The sequence below is a fragment of the Sinocyclocheilus grahami genome, unplaced genomic scaffold (genome assembly GCF_001515645.1).
Source record: "Sinocyclocheilus grahami isolate Dianchi unplaced genomic scaffold, SAMN03320097.WGS_v1.1 scaffold1151.1, whole genome shotgun sequence".
Taxonomy (NCBI): domain Eukaryota; kingdom Metazoa; phylum Chordata; class Actinopteri; order Cypriniformes; family Cyprinidae; genus Sinocyclocheilus; species Sinocyclocheilus grahami.
In genome coordinates, this window is record NW_015506330.1 from 371,763 (window position 1) to 390,819 (window position 19,057).

At 40.8% G+C, this 19,057-nt stretch overlaps 1 protein-coding gene across 21 annotated transcripts in view; it reads left to right on the forward strand.

Moving 5' to 3' along the window:
- Positions 1-19,057, forward strand: part of LOC107567371 (protein tyrosine phosphatase receptor type D) — a 304,365-nt gene that overhangs the window by 252,052 nt on the left and 33,256 nt on the right. For 10 of the 21 annotated variants that reach the window (XM_016253039.1, XM_016253044.1, XM_016253043.1 and 7 more), the window contains 12 exons: positions 876-1,145; positions 2,216-2,797; positions 3,350-3,495; positions 3,632-3,776; positions 5,174-5,479; positions 6,334-6,527; positions 7,614-7,640; positions 8,245-8,362; positions 10,213-10,800; positions 11,120-11,220; positions 12,225-12,481; positions 18,157-18,250. In XM_016253039.1, the coding sequence (XP_016108525.1) occupies positions 876-1,145; positions 2,216-2,797; positions 3,350-3,495; positions 3,632-3,776; positions 5,174-5,479; positions 6,334-6,527; positions 7,614-7,640; positions 8,245-8,362; positions 10,213-10,800; positions 11,120-11,220; positions 12,225-12,481; positions 18,157-18,250 (2,828 nt within the window). The remainder of the gene's footprint in view (positions 1-875; positions 1,146-2,215; positions 2,798-3,349; positions 3,496-3,631; positions 3,777-5,173; positions 5,480-6,333; positions 6,528-7,613; positions 7,641-8,244; positions 8,363-10,212; positions 10,801-11,119; positions 11,221-12,224; positions 12,482-18,156; positions 18,251-19,057) is intronic. The other 11 variants (XM_016253055.1, XM_016253056.1, XM_016253057.1 and 8 more) reach the window with 4 other exon arrangements.

Consider the following 19,057-nt stretch of genomic DNA (forward strand, 5'->3'; position numbering starts at 1 on the left):
GCACACACTCTCCCTCTCTCTCTCTCTCTCTCTCTCTCTCTCTCTCTCTCTCTCTCTCTCTCTCTCTTTCTGTCTAGGAGACTCCTGCTTTTAATAGCCCTGTTGATTTCCTGTTATCTGACTCTACTAGTCCTCCCCCTCATCCTCTTCTCTCCTCTTGTTCCCCATCTCTCTCTAATTCCCAAAGATTCCCTGTGGAATGAGCAGTTTGCTTGTTTGCATGACAGATTCAGGAATGCCCCCCCCCCCACGCCCCATTGACATTAAGGGCTTATCTTTTATTCATCTATTAATTTGTTGCATCTGTTCATTTTCATTTTGATTCCGTTTCAGATTCAGCCTTCCATTGTCATCACCCTTGTTTATTCACAGTTTCACGACCATTTACGTTGACACGTGTGTCCACTTTTTGAATGGCAGCCGCAGACAGTCACAGCTAGTCTCTACCCATTGTTAGTTAGTGGCGGCCCTGCCATGGGGCTCCTCGCTGTGTGTGTGATGTGGCAATGTGATTCGGCACATTCCTTCACATCAACTGGAAGTGAACGCAGCATCAAAGTTGTACAAACACACACAACTCCTGCATGCTGTGGCCCTCCAGTTCCCCTGTGTGCTGCTGTCCGTCTGTCACGCGTGGGTCACCTGTGCATGGCGTCTGTTTCAGTGTCCCAGACCAACGGGAGTGAAGCGCAATGTTTGTGTGCAGTACATGTGCAGTAGTTTCCTGTTGGATCCTGCTATACCTCAATCATTTGAAACAGTGTAGCGGTGAAATCCACCAGATCTTTGTCAGTTCCTCACCTGTTAAATGTTCCCAAATGTTCCTTAATCCTACGTCTGGACGGGGAGTTACCAGGACTTGTGTTCTCTTGCAGTGAGACGGGTTCCTCCCCGGTTCTCCATTCCCCCGACGGACAATGAGATCATGCCCGGTGGCAGCGTTAACATCACCTGTGTGGCTGTCGGGTCACCGATGCCCTACGTTAAATGGATGTTGGGGTCGGAGGATTTGACCCCTGAAGATGACATGCCCATTGGGCGAAATGTGCTGGAACTCACCGACGTCCGGCAGTCGGCCAACTACACATGCGTCGCCATGTCAACGCTGGGCGTTATAGAGGCGGTCGCACAGATTACGGTCAAAGGTGAGCATCCACGAGACGACTTGATACTTAACATTCCAACCAGCACCAAGCTCCTGTTATTTGATCTGTCTTATCACATTCTGCAGATGAATCCACAAGCTCCTACTGTTGGCACACTTGATCGCTCAAACAGGCCAACACACTTACAGCTGTTCACATCCACACACACAAAGCCTTTGTCTCCAGCAGACATAACAAAATCACATTAGTCATAATATGCCCCAAGGGACAGCACGCAAAGACTAAACATTATCTGTCCTATCGCCAGCCTCACCTAATGCGCTCTGAATTTAAGCAATAGATTACAGCCCGTGGAATATTTAAGACATGTTCTAAACAAACCGGAGAGCCTCTCATTTCTCTGGGGTAACTTGGTTTTCTCCTTATCGCGGAGGTACTGTCAAGACTCTGAGTTCTTTTGTTGTATTACATTAGCGGCAAACCATGCTATAACCCACATCTACTGTTCCTGTGTTGGCAGAGCAAGCTGACACTTTAACCTTCGGCTAGTATCCCAAGGGAAGAACACATGGTTTGTGAATGCTAATGACAAAGCCATATGACATTGCGTAGCTTACCAATACAATAGCACACACAACAAAGACATTTCCTCTAAACCAGGTGAAGAACCATTTCACACCTGTTTGTTAGTTTTCAAATATTTAAAAATGTTTATGTCCTTTGAGAGTGAGGGGAGAATTCACTAAACTGAGACGTGCATGGGTGCCATTTTCAGAGCAACAACTCGCATCTTCACTAACCATTTGCAAATCCAGGCACTAAAAGTGCTGAAATTGTACTTTTTGCAAATAAATTAGGCTTATTATAGAATGCACCTCAGGGATTGACATTAATGCTTGTCTGGGACAAGTAGGTGGGTTTGTGGCTTTAACTGATTTGGATATTTCCTTTATCGAATCAAGCACTAAAGCGGGCACCATTCAATTTTAGTGATTTCCCCCCACAGTCATTAATATTGCTCCAGTAATTGTAAGTAACTATATTACAGTGAGTTTTCCGTTTTCCTAATAATTGAAATTCACTGATGAGCTTCTTTATTGTTGCTCCAGCTTTACCGAAGCCACCAGGTGTTCCCCAGGTAACGGAACGCACAGCAACAAGCATTACGCTCACATGGGATTCTGGGAATCCCGAACCTGTTTCTTATTACATCATCCAGCACAAGCCCAAAAACTCTGAGGACTCTTTTAAAGAGATCGATGGAGTCGCCACCACTCGATACAGCGTGGGTGGGCTAAGCCCTTACTCCGACTACCAGTTCAGAGTAGTCGCAGTGAATAACATTGGACGCGGGCCTCCCAGCGAAGTCATTGAGTCCAAAACAGCGGAGCAAGCACCGAGTACCGCCCCGCGGCAAGTCCGAGGGCGCATGCTAAGTGCCACGACCGCCATCATCCACTGGGATGAACCCGAGGAGGCAAATGGGCAGATTACGGGCTACAGGGTTTACTACACCACCGATCCCAGCCAGCATGTCAACCAATGGGAGAAACAGATTGTAAGGACTTCCAACTTCCTCACCATTCCGGGCCTGACGCCCAATAAGACTTACTACATCAAGGTCCTGGCCTTCACCTCTGTAGGAGATGGACCGCTCTCATCTGATTTGCAGATCATAGCCAAAACTGGAGGTGGGTGTTGGGAATGACAGGAATAACAGCTCTTGTTGTTTCCTTTTTGCAGTTATCTTTTTTTTAAGTATTATAATATTTGGTGGAGACAAAAGCTTATCATAAGGTTTGTTAATTTGTATATATATACAATTTTTTTGCTGGATATTCAACATAAATGTTTTTTGTGTGGTAATGTGTATTTTGGTTTAAGCCCCTGAATGAATTACTTCATTTGATATATTTTCTGTTTTAATTTGTAACTTGGTGGACACAAAGCAAAATATCAGATGATCCGTGGTAAAAGCAATTTATGAGTTTAAAACTAAAGACTCATAACTCTGATTGGATGGGCTTTATTTATACACATAGCCAATATTAATAATTGAATCACAATTGAATCAGTTATGGGACAGTCCATGAGCTACCACTATTGTACATTGAACCTCCGGTTACTCCAGGAGGACTAAGCTTGTCCACTAATGTATTCCCACGATACAAACATGAAAGGAAATTACTGCAATGGAAATTACATTTGTATAATTTCTGTTATTTGTTATAACATTTTTATAGTGCCCTCTCAACCAACGGACTTCAAAGGTGAAGCCAAATCTGAGACGAGCATCTTGCTGTCGTGGAACCCCCCGACTCAGACGGGCCAGGACAATCAAATCGTCGGATACGAGCTGCTCTATAAGAAAGGAGATGACAAAGAGGAGGTCTGAACGTGAACAGTCGTTGGCAAATGCCTTCACTCCTCCCACAATTGATGTCATTGTCATTGCTTGGGTTGACTGTATAAACTCTATTTTCTGGGGTTTTAAACTTTGTTTTTTTCCCTTGTCCCTTCCTCAGAAACGAGTTAGCTTTGAGCCCACCACAACCTATTTACTGAAAGATCTGAAGCCATTCACTACCTACATGTTTCAGCTGGCCGCTCGCAGCAAACACGGCATCGGCGCATACACCAACGAGATCTCAGCCGAAACGCCTCAGACACGTAGGTCCCTTTCTGTCTTTACTGTCTTTCCCAAACACAGCGGTTCAAGAACAGGCGCAGCACTTAACAAAGCAGAAATCCTCCATTTCTCAACAGCATTTGCTAATGTAATCCTGAATTAGTTTGAGCAGTGGTTTACACTGAGATTTTTGAGAGATGGAGGCATTTCTGTTTTCTGCCTTGAGGGTGCTGTTAGCGCACATCTTGTTTGAATGAAAGTCAATTTGTGGAAGATGTAGTCAAATGACAAGGTCACTTTGTTGAATCTGGCATCATATATTAGCCAAGTAAGAGATGAGACTGAATTATTCATCTGTTTGTCTGCAGTCGTTCAGCTTCTGGGTGCCTTGTTTTTTGACTTTGGCTATTGTATACCACACTGCATTTGAAAGATTTACCAAATTTGTAGAGGTTCCCTCTGGAGCCTTGTTTAAGCTCAAATGCAGTGATACGTAGCTAGAAAAGAGAATTGCATTCCCAAAAGACCTCATATTTATTCTTCATTCGTTCATGTTGAACTGTAACCAAACCTTTAGATCAACTTCTTCATTAATCTTGCCTAATTTGATGAATAATTAATGATGACAAGCTTGACTGTGCTTCACTTCGTACTCGCAATTTGAGATAATCTGAATAAATCTGAGGTCCTCTGAGTACATGCCAGGTAAGTATCTTGGAGGGCTGTTTTTGCGGTAGAGTGTTTGCATGTCCAAGTCTAGAAACGTCAGTCATGAGCTCTTGGACCAACCAGGCTTTTACCTCAAACCAACAGGCCTCGGAAAGGTTGGTGAGCAATGCATTTCCTGTTTTTTTACAGAGCTGACACATCAACCTTTGAAATTTTGGATTGATGGTAACTGCTTGGAGGAAACAGGGCCCAATTTAAACACAGCTCATTTATATATTTCACAATGCTGTTGACGTATGATGAGAGCAGTTGGAATTTGAGCCCTGATTTTAGGATATTTAGGGGGGAAAATTACATAAGTAGAGTTACGAAGGTAGGTTCTGTAGCTTCAGGGTCTGCACCAGTCTCACCCTGCACAATTTGTGAATTTGTTTTATTGTTTTTACCTCCTTATGAGAAGTCTGTGACATCTCTGCCCATTTTGTTCTTCTTTTTAAGCTTCATTAAATTTATGTTCATGTCATCATTTTTGTTTTAAATAAATGTAGTCCCTGTGATTCATCCTCATTTGATGTCATTTTATGTTCCCTTTGTTTTTTTGTTTTTGTTTGTCCATCAACATCATCTCCACCCCCACCACAAAAACAAAAAAAATCCTCTTACCTCAACCCCCGTGAACCTCACCTGGATCCAACCAAACTCCAAAACCACTCAAATCCAATTCAATGACTATTCTGCTCCTCCCACAATCATCTGATCCTCCAATCAGAGCCCTCAGCTCCACCCCAGGAAGTCAAGTGTACTAGTCCCAGTTCTACCAGCATTCTGGTAAGTTGGAAACCGCCGCCGGTGGAGCTCCAAAACGGAATCATGACCAGATACACCGTCCAGTACGCGGCGACCGAAGGCGACGATACCTCGTTGCATCAAGTCTTGGACATACCGCCAGAAAAGTACCATTATCTGTTGGAAAACTTGGAGAAATGGACGGAATACCGTGTGACAGTGAGCGCCCACACTGAAGCGGGAGAAGGCCCTGAGAGTTTACCTCAGCTAATCCGTACGGAGGAGGATGGTATGTCTTACGCACACGCCACTGTGACCCTATGCTAATGTCTACCCTTAAAACACGCCCCACTTCTGCCAGACTTCTGCACAAAGCACCCTAACACCCCTCGCCCCTCTCGCTCCCTCTATTTACACTAACTCTACTAACCAGGATTTTTTGTGACCTTTCAACGAACCAACATCCCCTTCCCCTCTTTGACAATTTTTGGGAGAATTTTCGAGAGAATTTTTCTGACTTTTTACTTGGCCAGACTTATTTCATGGCATGTGCTTCTGACGACCTTAAACTTCCAACAATCCCAAATGTCTTGCTGTTTTTTCCCCATTTTCTTATTAAGATCAATGAAATGGCTTTTTAATGGAGTGAAACTCATTTTCATACATGAAAAAAAGATGACTAAATCGACAGTGAATCTTCAGAAATGGGGCTTTTTTCTCAAATGTCCCACACTGATGACATTTTTCTTAAATTTTCCCATTTGTTTTTCTTTTTGTCTTCACTCTATCATAGCCAAATTCCTTTGGAGTGCTTCAAACCTCTGAAACGCTCCTCTTGGCTTATTTTTGCTTGTTTTTATTCCATATTTTGACTCCACTAAACCCATTTTTTCAGAAAAAATTAGGTCAGCTGTGTGACCTGTTTTTGGGGGATTGTTTTTTTTTTTTTTTTCTCTCTCTCTTTTTTTTGTTTTTGACTTCTCATTGTTGAGATATTAGTGTTATCCAGTTCTTGTTAATGATATAATCCCATTTTGTAGATTTTTGTCTGCTTCTCCGCTTTCTCAGGGGAGACGTCCAGTCGGACGGGAGGTGTCGTCTTTAAGCTTGACCTTTCTGTCTTCTATCCCATAATTCTCTCAGTGCCCAGTGGCCCTCCTCGTAAAGTCGAGGTGGAGGCTGTCAACTCCACGTCTGTTAAAGTGCTGTGGCGGTCGCCGGTGCCGAGCAGGCAGCACGGCCAGATCCGTGGGTACCAGGTGCACTATGTCAGGATGGTTAATGGGGAACCCGGTGGTCACCCTGTCATCAAGGACATCCTGATCGATGACGCTCAGGTAGGCACCCACCTGCACAGCTGCACTGCTTCTCAAGTCAATCTTTACAGGCTTTGATGAGTTCTGTGGTCATGACACAGTTCATACAGCCAGCTGCCAACTCTTTTGATTGTGCATGTGTGTGTGTGTGTGTGTGTCACAAGAAAACATGACTGCAAGAGCACAAATGTGAAGTTTAGGACTCTTTCGCAAACTAGTGAGCTGCCTACTTAGTTTCCAGAAAGTGGCTTCATTTTTCAATCCTAGAATTCATTTCAAAACATGATTAGAGAGGAGAAAAAAATAGTCCCGGTTTATTACTGGTCTAAGATGGTCTACCAGTTAGGACCAGGTTAGAACAAGTTACCTTGCTTTATTTATTTAATGGCAGTGATTCCAATTATAACATGTATGTACATTCATCATGACAGATAATACATATATGCGTTTCATTTGAGTTATTAGTTGATTTAAATTGTGCACATTTGATAATACAACAAGGAAACATAAGTTTCACAGTGAAGAAGACAGCTAAAAATAAAATAATGGATTTTTACTAATGTATTAAAATAGCACAGCTACTCAAATTTCTTATTTGCACATACTGTAAGTTAATGAGGGACTCAAAGGGTCATTTTTCACTAATAACTGTAAGAAAGAAGGCAGTAAGTGTATGATATGCACGGGTTCATTTAAACTTTTATTTCATATCCATATGACATGAAGGCTGTCCCTAGACATTAATGTTCCCATGTGAGGTTAACGATGAAGTGCCATGAATCACACACAGCGCATAGACCTGTTATCTGCTTGATTATACGTGCCTTCATGTTAGACAATGGACAGCGTGATGAGATCGGCCCATCTGATTTCACACGACACATCACATCCTGACCTCAGCGTGCAACGCAGAGACACCGACACGCTGTTTGAATCCTCCAGAATTATAAATCATTCATCATCCCAGCATCTGCTCGCTCACCGAAACAGAAGAGACGCGCATAATCTGACACTCTCCCATGTCTTCGCCAGCAAAGTGTAATTGAACTTCTTTTCTTGTTTGTCTGTTTGTTTGTTCCTCCTGCTGCTCTCTGGTCTGGGCTTCAGTGGGAGTATGATGATTCAGCCGAACATGTGAGTACATCGCAGAATTATGCAGCTTTGCACTTTATTTCATTCCATGCGGCATCATTTGCAAACATACACGAGCATTGCTTGCTGGCCTGTAGATGTTTAATGCCATTTTGTAGCTCACAGAAACATGCAGCGTGTCAACTGAAAATGTTTATTCATAATGTTATCATAAGAAACTGAATTACTCAGTGGCCCAACAGTAAGTCTTTCTAATTTATTGTTTTAAATATAATAATTGCAGAATAAGTGACGATGCCTTTACATGGGCATTTATTATGCCAAATGCTACCTACAGACATGCATACGTTTATAAAAAGTAATCCAGATGCATGAACATTACAATGAGGGTAAGAACAAATGTATGTGTGTTTGCACCTGTAACAACACATTTATACATTTAGCAAATTATTTTATCCATGAGAAGCAAAGTACACTGATTCTATTAGTGAATGATTCCTGATGTGTACAGACCCATTTTCCTTTATTCTTTCATACTACCGTTTTACACTTGTGAGCAAACACATTCTTGAGTTCTTTTTTTTAAATTATTTCAAAAGCTTTTTGTTGAAAATGACTCATGTCCTGCTGTTTTTTTTTTTTTCAGGAATCAATCCTCACTGACCTGCACGCTGAGACCATGTACTCGGTTACAGTCGCCGCTTACACGACCAAAGGCGACGGAGCGCGCAGCAAACCCAAGCTGGTCACCACCACCGGAGCCGGTAGGTTCACGCCGCTTCAGAGCAATTTCTGCCTCTGTTGCTGTGGACTTTGTGAGTCCCCTGCAGCCATTAAGACTGAATGCCTATAATTGCTCTCGCAGTGATGACGGCGATTGTAATTCCACTCACCTACGGCTCTGACTTTGAAATGCTCACAGGGGTTAAGGAAATAATGGAAAAATCCGTCAGGAAAGTGGCAAAATAGACTTTTTCAAAAGAAAAGAATACGACGCACTGTCTCGATTATCACTGAAAGGCTAGAAACGCACAATCGCTTATAAGTACAGGCGCTTTTCTGTTGTACCTCTAATTGTGCTGTTATTCAGCTCCTGAAAAGCCTTTTATTTCACTTTTGTCCTTGAGCACATGACTGTGAAAAGGTGCACAGTATCACTGTTGATTTCTATTTGATATTGTATCATTACAAATGGTCAAACTCGCAGAGTTTTCGCCTGGAGAATTAGGCGGATAGATACAGCAGTGCAATATTAAGACGATCGGTGGCTGTATGTTAGATCTGTGAGTCTAAACTGGTTTTGCTTTCAACTTCAGGGCCGATGCATTACTGACTTATATTTACCATCATCCTAATTATATTCTATTTTACCTTGGATAGTTTTGTTTTCATTTAAAGAAACATTTCCAGAGATTGATTGGACATACAACCTTTCACATCAAAAAATAAATTAATTAAATTGTAACAGTTCAAAAGCTGGATGTTTATTTATTTTGCTGTCCTATTGAGAACCACTACAGCATTGATTGTCGTAAGAGTGGGCGATTTACAGGCGGACGTGATAAAACATTAGAAATTTGTCAACCGGTAGAGATTTCAGTCTGTGGTTACACTGCACGATGATATTGTAGCACTGCATCATTAAGAAAATGTAGCATTTGGATGCATTTTAACCTTTTGCCAGTTTAAACATTCAAGTGATTTTAAACTGCTTAAGTGCAACAAGATGCAAAATTTGGTAACACATTTTGATACTCGCACATTGTCTGAATAGAGTTCTTTTCCCCTGCTTATTGCACACAAATGGTCAAATTCACACAAAAATGCTGTATTTATGTAAGCATTGTCAGCCATGTCTTAAGTGAATGCAAACAGTTGGGAGAAAATCCTCTGTATAGCAATATATTGGATCCATGCGTTAGGTCTTAAAGTGACAGCAGCCTTACATGCCTGCTGTTGTCTGTCATTGATGCTAATCAAACAACAAAAGAGAAAATCACTCGCTGCTCTTAACTAAATCACTTTTGCATTCATTGTTATTGAACTGAAGTGAATCTGAAACACTGAATCTGAATTGAGCTGAATAATACTGTCTTCTGTAGAGCTGCTTAACAGCTGAAACAAAATTAGTTCCATAATCGATTTCATAATTTAACACTAATTTGCTCCTTTATTGCACTAAAGCTGCTTTTAAACAATCTGTTTAGCATAAAACAGTATAGAAATAAATACGACATGACTTGCATTTATTTACCCTATGTAAGATAGCGTTTGTTTTTTTTGTGCTGATATCGAAATTAGGGGTATCCGGTTATTTGGGTATTGTTGTATAGTATTTATTGTTATTATGAAATTACTCATATTCTGATATAAGATTTTGGTCATATCATTGACCTCTAAACTGCTGTACTTTTCTATTTCTTGGATTAGTTAATCCAGCAGTAATTGCGAGATTTTACTGGTTTCCATATCATGAGAACTGTATTTCCAGCAAAAATGTCTATATTGTGCTCTATATCAATACATATTGACATGTATTGTGATATTAGATTCAGGTCCAGTCGCCCACCTCTAAACTGCCGTAAGTTTCTCTGTATTGTCTGTCCATTCTCAGTTCCGGAAAAGCCTCGTCTCATGGTGAGTCCGACGAACATGGGCACGGCATTACTGCAGTGGCACCCACCGACAAACACCTACGGCCTGCTGCAAGGCTACCGGCTGCGGTTCGGCCGCAAGGACGTGGAGCCCCTGACCGTGATCGAGTTCTCCGAGCGTGAGAATCACTACACCACCAAAGAGATCCACAAGGGGGCATCCTACACCTTCCGCCTCTCGGCCCGCAACCGGGTGGGATTCGGAGAGGAGACGGTGAAGGAGATCACCACGCCCGAGGACACTCCTGCCGGTTACCCACAAGGCATCGTAGCCCAAAGTAGCACGACCACCACCATTCAGGTCAGCTGGCAGCCTGTGGCGTTAGCCGAGCGCAACGGAGCCGTCATCAAATACGCCCTTCAGTACAAAGACATCAACAGCCCTCGCAGCCCCTCAGAACTGTTCATTACAGCACCCGAGTCCACCGTCACGCTGGACGGCCTTAAAGCAGACACCACGTACGATATTAAAATGTGTGCCTTCACCAGTAAGGGCCCCGGCCCTTACAGTCCTAGCGTCCAGTTCAGAACGCAACCCATCAACCAAGGTAGGAGGCTCGCAACACCCTCTCGGCCCCGTTTGCCTTCTCCTACAACCTTAAGTCACCTGTGAGAAAGAGTTTGGTTTTCAGAAGCAAATCGAATCAGAAAATGCCCCTAGCATAGCTAGTTGAGATGAGTTAGCGTCCTGCGGAGAGTCGATGGTAAGCTGCAGGTAAGATTGGAGCTCTGGGCTAGTCCTCATGAGGTAGCTGGCGAAGTGCTTGGCAGGTAAGGCTGATGTTGACTAGCTGCCTTCCTAAAAGGTGGTGAAACCAAGCGCTGCGGATCTGTTTGTCTAATTCATCTGCCCCAACTTTCTTTTAGCAGTGTTTGCAAAAAATTTTCACGTGAGAGCTGCCATGAAGACTTCGGTGCTGCTGACGTGGGAGATTCCCGAGAACTACAACCCCGCGCAGCCGTTTACGGTGAGAGACGTGCGTGAGGTTCTGTGAGCCACAAACCGTCTACATAGCCAGCTTCCCTTTGTGAAAAACAAGTGTGCTTAATTGTATTGAAGGTGCACTTGTAGTGTACTTAAAAGCTAATATTAATAAAATAAAGTCCACTTAAGTGACTTAAAGAGAGACACTTTCATGTCCGTTTCTTTTAAAAAAGTGACATTTGTAACAATGTCAAATTAAAACTTCTACTTTAAAGTTAATTTTAAATCATTATGTTTTAATAATATTTTGTTGTGTATTAAAGAAGTACGCTTATTTTGATGTGTTGACTAACATACTAAAGCACATTTAAAGTACTTGATTGTCATTTTAACTGTAGTGTGTTATTCCAACTTTACATTTTACAACTTTATATATTTTAAATGCATCAAACTGCACTAAATATACAAAAGTTGCACTAAACGTCAATAAAGTATTTATTTTTTTTTCAAAATTAGTATATTTTGGTTTTGTCAGTACATTCAGCAGTACTTTATCCATATTTCAAAGACAACATAAGTAATTATGAAATTGCATATATGTACTTAAGTCCTACTTAAGTGGGTCGAAAACACTAAAGTTATGCTGTGTATTTAATATATATTTAAACTATAATACATTCTGCAAGTGAAATGCAGTTAAGTGTCTGAAAAAATTTGATGCAGTTCACACTTAAGTATATTATATAAGTATATTTTTCTGTAATAAATACTCTTAGTATGCTAATTATGCAGTAAGTATGTACTTTCTGTACTTTTCTTTTTCACAATGGACTTTCTAATGCAGAGTAGCACTAACAACAGCATGATGGATAGATGCAATTATGATTTAATATTTGGCAAAAAGAAGGTATCTTTTTAATGCTGCCTGACTTTTGAAGCATCCCTTAAAATGCTGCCTACACAGGCTGCACACTAGGTTTTGGATCACTAGCTCCAGCTAACACATTAAAACTGGTTAAAGTCTGGCGTGACGGTGGTTCCTCGTAGATCCTGTATGATAACGGCCAGAGTGTGGAGGTGGATGGGAAGCTGACGCAGAAGCTCATCACAAACCTTCAGCCGGAGACGCAGTACTCCTTCCTGCTCACCAACCGTGGGAACAGCGCCGGAGGACTGCAGCACCGCGTCTCCACCATGACAGCGCCTGACATACTGCGCACCAAACCCTACCTGATCAGCAAGACCAGTTCAGACGGCATGGTCACGGTCGAGCTGCCGGCTGTTCAGACGGCTGAGAAAGTGAAGTGAGTACCAGTTCTGCTTTGTGTTTGAGTTTAACGAGAGAAGCACCATGGGCTTTACGAGAAGATCCCTCACCTGCGTCCATCTGACATCTGTCTCAACACTACATCTTTTAATCTTTTCCCATTTGTTGGACCGCATTTACCAATTATTCGGTTGAGTCTTTCCATCTCAATTGGTTCAAAAATTAAGTTGTAATTTTCCTTATTTCCAACCATCTTTTTTATTTTTTACTTAGTCTAACAAAAGTGGAGGTCTTAGTGTCATGGTCCACAATATATTTTTGGGTACAGAAACCTCAATGTCAGTTGCAATGCACATTCTTGTTCTTATGACTTGGAATTTAAGTCCACGTGATCAGGATATAGTGTCACTGTATAATGCGAAGGATTCAAGTCCCTGCCTTAATGTATTTGCGGGGTTTCTATGTATTTATATTGAGCATACAGAGCATTTCAGCTTTGTTTGTTTGTTTGTTTGGTTGGTTGGTTGTTCTAATGAGGTGTGTTTATTTTAAAACATGCACATTTTTGCCTCATAAAAATAATAATAATAATAATAATAATAATAATTGCCCTCACTTTCAGGTTGGTTATCTCTGGTAGCAGATAAGAAGCTGACTATGGCACTTTCTGCTGTAGAAGTTTAGAGTTAGAGATGCTGCTGGTTACAGAACTAGAGCTATAGTCCTCGTGTGTATATATGTGAATATATACATGTGTGTGTGTTTATGTACCTTGTTATGTGCATCGCAGTGTTATTTTAGTGTCACTGATACACAATTATACTTTCTGATAAGAGAAAATGAGAAATGCTACCTGAAGTAAAATATGCGCTGTTGTTATATTTACTTATTTCAGTCAATGTTTATTTTATATTGAGTAATTTTATTTAGTTTCAGTCAACAATAACCCTGAAGCATTAAATATCAGTTTTTGTTTTCGTGGAGCATCCTGAGACCTCCGATACTGATGTTTCTGTAAATACCAATGCATAAAGTTAATTACTTTAAAAAAAATTAAACTTTATTTTGATAGTCCACTTTAGACATTCTACTAACTATAAGTAACTTTGCAGCTACATGTCTACTAACTCTCAGAGTAGACTGTTAGGTTTAGGGTTAGTAGAATAAGTTGACATATACTTTCAAAGATTCTTATGTTCTTGTATGTTGTATGTTGTGCACCCATCAAAATAAAGTGTTAGAAGTTATTAAGCAGACAGTCTACTAATACTCTACTAACTGCTAGTTGACATGTAGCTGCAAAGTTACTTACTGTTAGCAGAATGTCTAAAGTAGACTATCGAAATAAAGTGTTACCTAAAATAAAAAGGTCAATCAGCCTCTGTTTTGAGCAATCAGTCAATAATACGAGTGACTAGCAAACATTTCTGCCAGATTTAAGACCGTGCTGGTTGAGAAATATTGTTGTGATTGTGAATATTATAGCTGTGTTGGATTATGGGAATTCTAGAAGAGCTGTCTGTCATTATGAAAGGGAAAGTTCACCTGAATACTTACACAGAGAAAGAGTTGCTCAGACCACATTTGCATTAATTACATGAAAAAGAGCGACTAGCTTTCTTCAAGATATCTCTTTTGTGTCTCTTGAGAGAAAGAAAGTCATACATGTGTAGAAGGAGATGAGAGTAACAGCTGAATGCTGAGCTGTTTTTGGCCGCTCTGTCTATCAGAGACCCTCGTTAGTGTGTGTGAACCCATCAGCGTGAAACTAGACTAAAGCGCGGTGAGGTTGGCAGGTTATTGATGTGTTTACCGAGGGTTTAAATCATTATGTTTTAATAATATTTTGTTGTGTATTAAAGAAGTACGCTTATTTTGATGTGTTGACTAACATACTAAAGCACATTTAAAGTACTTGATTGTCATTTTAACTGTAGTGTGTTATTCCAACTTTACATTTTACAACTTTATATATTTTAAATGCATCAAACTGCACTAAATATACAAAAGTTGCACTAAACGTCAATAAAGTATTTTTTTTTTTTCAAAATAAGTATATTTTGGTTTTGTCAGTACATTCAGCAGTACTTTATCCATATTTCAAAGACAACATAAGTAATTATGAAATTGCATATATGTACTTAAGTCCTACTTAAGTGGGTCGAAAACACTAAAGTTATGCTGGGTATTTAATATATATTTAAACTATAATACATTTTAATTTAATTGCAAGTGAAATGCAGTTAAGTGTCTGAAAAAATTTGATGCAGTTCACACTTAAGTATATTATATAAGTATCTTTTTCTGTAATAAATACTCTTAGTATGCTAATTATGCAGTAAGTATGTACTTTCTGTACTTTTCTTTTTCACAATGGACTTTCTAATGCAGAGTAGCACTAACAACAGCATGATGGATAGATGCAATTATGATTTAATATTTGGCAAAAAGAAGGTATCTTTTTAATGCTGCCTGACTTTTGAAGCATCCCTTAAAATGCTGCCTACACAGGCTGCACACTAGGTTTTGGATCACTAGCTCCAGCTAACACATTAAAACTGGTTAAAGTCTGGCGTGACGGTGGTTCCTCGTAGATCCTGTATGATAACGGCCAGAGTGTGGAGGTGGATGGGAAGCTGACGCAGAAGCTCATCACAAACCTTCAGCCGGAGACGCAGTACTCCTTCCTGCTCACCAACCGTGGGAACAGCGCCGGAGGACTGCAGCACCGCGTCTCCACCATGACAGCGCCTGACATACTGCGCACCAAACCCTACCTGATCAGCAAGACCAGTTCAGACGGCATGGTCACGGTCGAGCTGCCGGCTGTTCAGACGGCTGAGAAAGTGAAGTGAGTACCAGTTCTGCTTTGTGTTTGAGTTTAACGAGAGAAGCACCATGGGCTTTACGAGAAGATCCCTCCCCTGCGTCCATCTGACATCTGTCTCAACACTACATCTTTTAATCTTTTCCCATTTGTTGGACCGCATTTACCAATTATTCGGTTGAGTCTTTCCATCTCAATTGGTTCAAAAATTAAGTTGTAATTTTCCTTATTTCCAACCATCTTTTTTATTTTTTACTTAGTCTAACAAAAGTGGAGGTCTTAGTGTCATGGTCCACAATATATTTTTGGGTACAGAAACCTCAATGTCAGTTGCAATGCACATTCTTGTTCTTATGACTTGGAATTTAAGTCCACGTGATCAGGATATAGTGTCACTGTATAATGCGAAGGATTCAAGTCCCTGCCTTAATGTATTTGCGGGGTTTCTATGTATTTATATTGAGCATACAGAGCATTTCAGCTTTGTTTGTTTGTTTGTTTGGTTGGTTGGTTGTTCTAATGAGGTGTGTTTATTTTAAAACATGCACATTTTTGCCTCATAAAAATAATAATAATAATAATTGCCCTCACTTTCAGGTTGGTTATCTCTGGTAGCAGATAAGAAGCTGACTATGGCACTTTCTGCTGTAGAAGTTTAGAGTTAGAGATGCTGCTGGTTACAGAACTAGAGCTATAGTCCTCGTGTGTATATATGTGAATATATACATGTGTGTGTGTTTATGTACCTTGTTATGTGCATCGCAGTGTTATTTTAGTGTCACTGATACACAATTATACTTTCTGATAAGAGAAAATGAGAAATGCTACCTGAAGTAAAATATGCGCTGTCCATGACAGCGCCTGACATACTGCGCACCAAACCCTACCTGATCGGCAAGACCAGTTCAGACGGCATGGTCACGGTCGAGCTGCCGGCTGTTCAGACGGCTGAGAAAGTGAAGTGAGTACCAGTTCTGCTTTGTGTTTGAGTTTAACGAGAGAAGCACCATGGGCTTTACGAGAAGATCCCTCACCTGCGTCCATCTGACATCTGTCTCAACACTACATCTTTTAATCTTTTCCCATTTGTTGGACCGCATTTACCAATTATTCGGTTGAGTCTTTCCATCTCAATTGGTTCAAAAATTAAGTTGTAATTTTCCTTATTTCCAACCATCTTTTTTTATTTTTTACTTAGTCTAACAAAAGTGGAGGTCTTGGTGTCATGGTCCACAATATATTTTTGGGTACAGAAACCTCAATGTCAGTTGCAATGCACATTCTTGTTCTTATGACTTGGAATTTAAGTCCACGTGATCAGGATATAGTGTCACTGTATAATGCGAAGGATTCAAGTCCCTGCCTTAATGTATTTGCGGGGTTTCTATGTATTTATATTGAGCATACAGAGCATTTCAGCTTTGTTTGTTTGTTTGTTTGGTTGGTTGGTTGTTCTAATGAGGTGTGTTTATTTTAAAACATGCACATTTTTGCCTCATAAAAATAATAATAATAATAATAATAATAATAATTGCCCTCACTTTCAGGTTGGTTATCTCTGGTAGCAGATAAGAAGCTGACTATGGCACTTTCTGCTGTAGAAGTTTAGAGTTAGAGATGCTGCTGGTTACAGAACTAGAGCTATAGTCCTCGTGTGTATATATGTGAATATATACATGTGTGTGTGTTTATGTACCTTGTTATGTGCATCGCAGTGTTATTTTAGTGTCACTGATACACAATTATACTTTCTGATAAGAGAAAATGAGAAATGCTACCTGAAGTAAAATATGCGCTGTTGTTATATTTACTTATTTCAGTCAATGTTTATTTTATATTGAGTAATTTTATTTAGTTTCAGTCAACAATAACCCTGAAGCATTAAATATCAGTTTTTGTTTTCGTGGAGCATCCTGAGACCTCCGATACTGATGTTTCTGTAAATACCAATGCATAAAGTTAATTACTTTAAAAAAAATTAAACTTTATTTTGATAGTCCACTTTAGACATTCTACTAACTATAAGTAACTTTGCAGCTACATGTCTACTAACTCTCAGAGTAGACTGTTAGGTTTAGGGTTAGTAGAATAAGTTGACATATACTTTCAAAGATTCTTATGTTCTTGTATGTTGTATGTTGTGCACCCATCAAAATAAAGTGTTAGAAGTTATTAAGCAGACAGTCTACTAATACTCTACTAACTGCTAGTTGACATGTAGCTGCAAAGTTACTTACTGTTAGCAGAATGTCTAAAGTAGACTATCGAAATAAAGTGTTACCTAAAATAAAAAGGTCAATCAGCCTCTGTTTTGAGCAATCAGTCAATAATACGAGTGACTAGCAAACATTTCTGCCAGATTTAAGACCGTGCTGGTTGAGAAATATTGTTGTGATTGTGAATATTATAGCTGTGTTGGATTATGGGAATTCTAGAAGAGCTGTCTGTCATTATGAAAGGGAAAGTTCACCTGAATACTTACACAGAGAAAGAGTTGCTCAGACCACATTTGCATTAATTACATGAAAAAGAGCGACTAGCTTTCTTCAAGATATCTCTTTTGTGTCTCTTGAGAGAAAGAAAGTCATACATGTGTAGAAGGAGATGAGAGTAACAGCTGAATGCTGAGCTGTTTTTGGCCGCTCTGTCTATCAGAGACCCTCGTTAGTGTGTGTGAACCCAGCAGCATGAAACTAGACTAAAGCGCGGTGAGGTTGGCAGGTTATTGATGTGTTTACCGAGGGTCGCTCTCTTTCGTCAAACATGTGGTTAATCCAGTGTCATCCCGAGTGGATTGGAAAGTCCAGATTGACTGGAGCTAATCTTGATGGATGTCCTGACGCTGTCAGCACAACCTTATAGACTCTGTCTGGCTCTCTCTGTAGGGGTTACTACATCGTGGTGGTGCCGCTGAAGAAACAGCGGCCCGGAAAGTTCATCAAACCCTGGGACAGTCCGGATGAGATGAATCTGGAGGAGGTAAGAGACGCCCGATCCACCGTTTAGACTCATTGCATCATATATTAGGCCTTACTGATCAGGCAGCGGCCCCTGTGAGGACATGATTCCCAATGCAGCTACGAGCGGTTATTCGAGAAGAAAGCAGCGAGTCCGTGTCATATGCACATCTGCTCCTGCATGCTAATGGAAACGGGAACCAAAGCCTCTCCCCTCTAAAGGGCGAGAGATAGAGGAAGTTTGCGTTATCGCTCCAGACGAACGCTCGGTATTATTTTTAGCCGGAGTGAATGTTTGAAAGGGCTTTTCTGCGGCGAGTGTTTTCCTCTGAATTGTGCCAGACTGCTGCTCAGGAAGGGGTGGCACCACGCAGAGATCTGCGTTCTGATTGGCCGATGGCTGGACACACCCCTACCCCGCCAGCTGGCCTGAGGCGCTTCTGCAAACCTGGTTACTGATAGTTCAGTGCGTGCGGTTAATGAAGAAAACACACCGTCAGCACTGGAATCGTCGCCATTCCCTCAACATCAGACCAAATACCACAATGACATTTACTGGACGGGTGTTTTAAGAATAAATATATATATATATATATATACAGTATATAGTGTTTTTCCCCCCAGTGTATACACACTCAATTTATTTGACTGTCAATATTTGAAGTCGCCTGTTGAAAGTGGCTCAAGGGCAGAAGGACTGAAGCAGATTTGACGGCTTGATAGAAAGCTTTATCGGAGCGCCGGCTCACAGCAAACACCTGCGGATCACACACACACACTCTCACACACACACACACACACACACACACACACACACACACACACACAC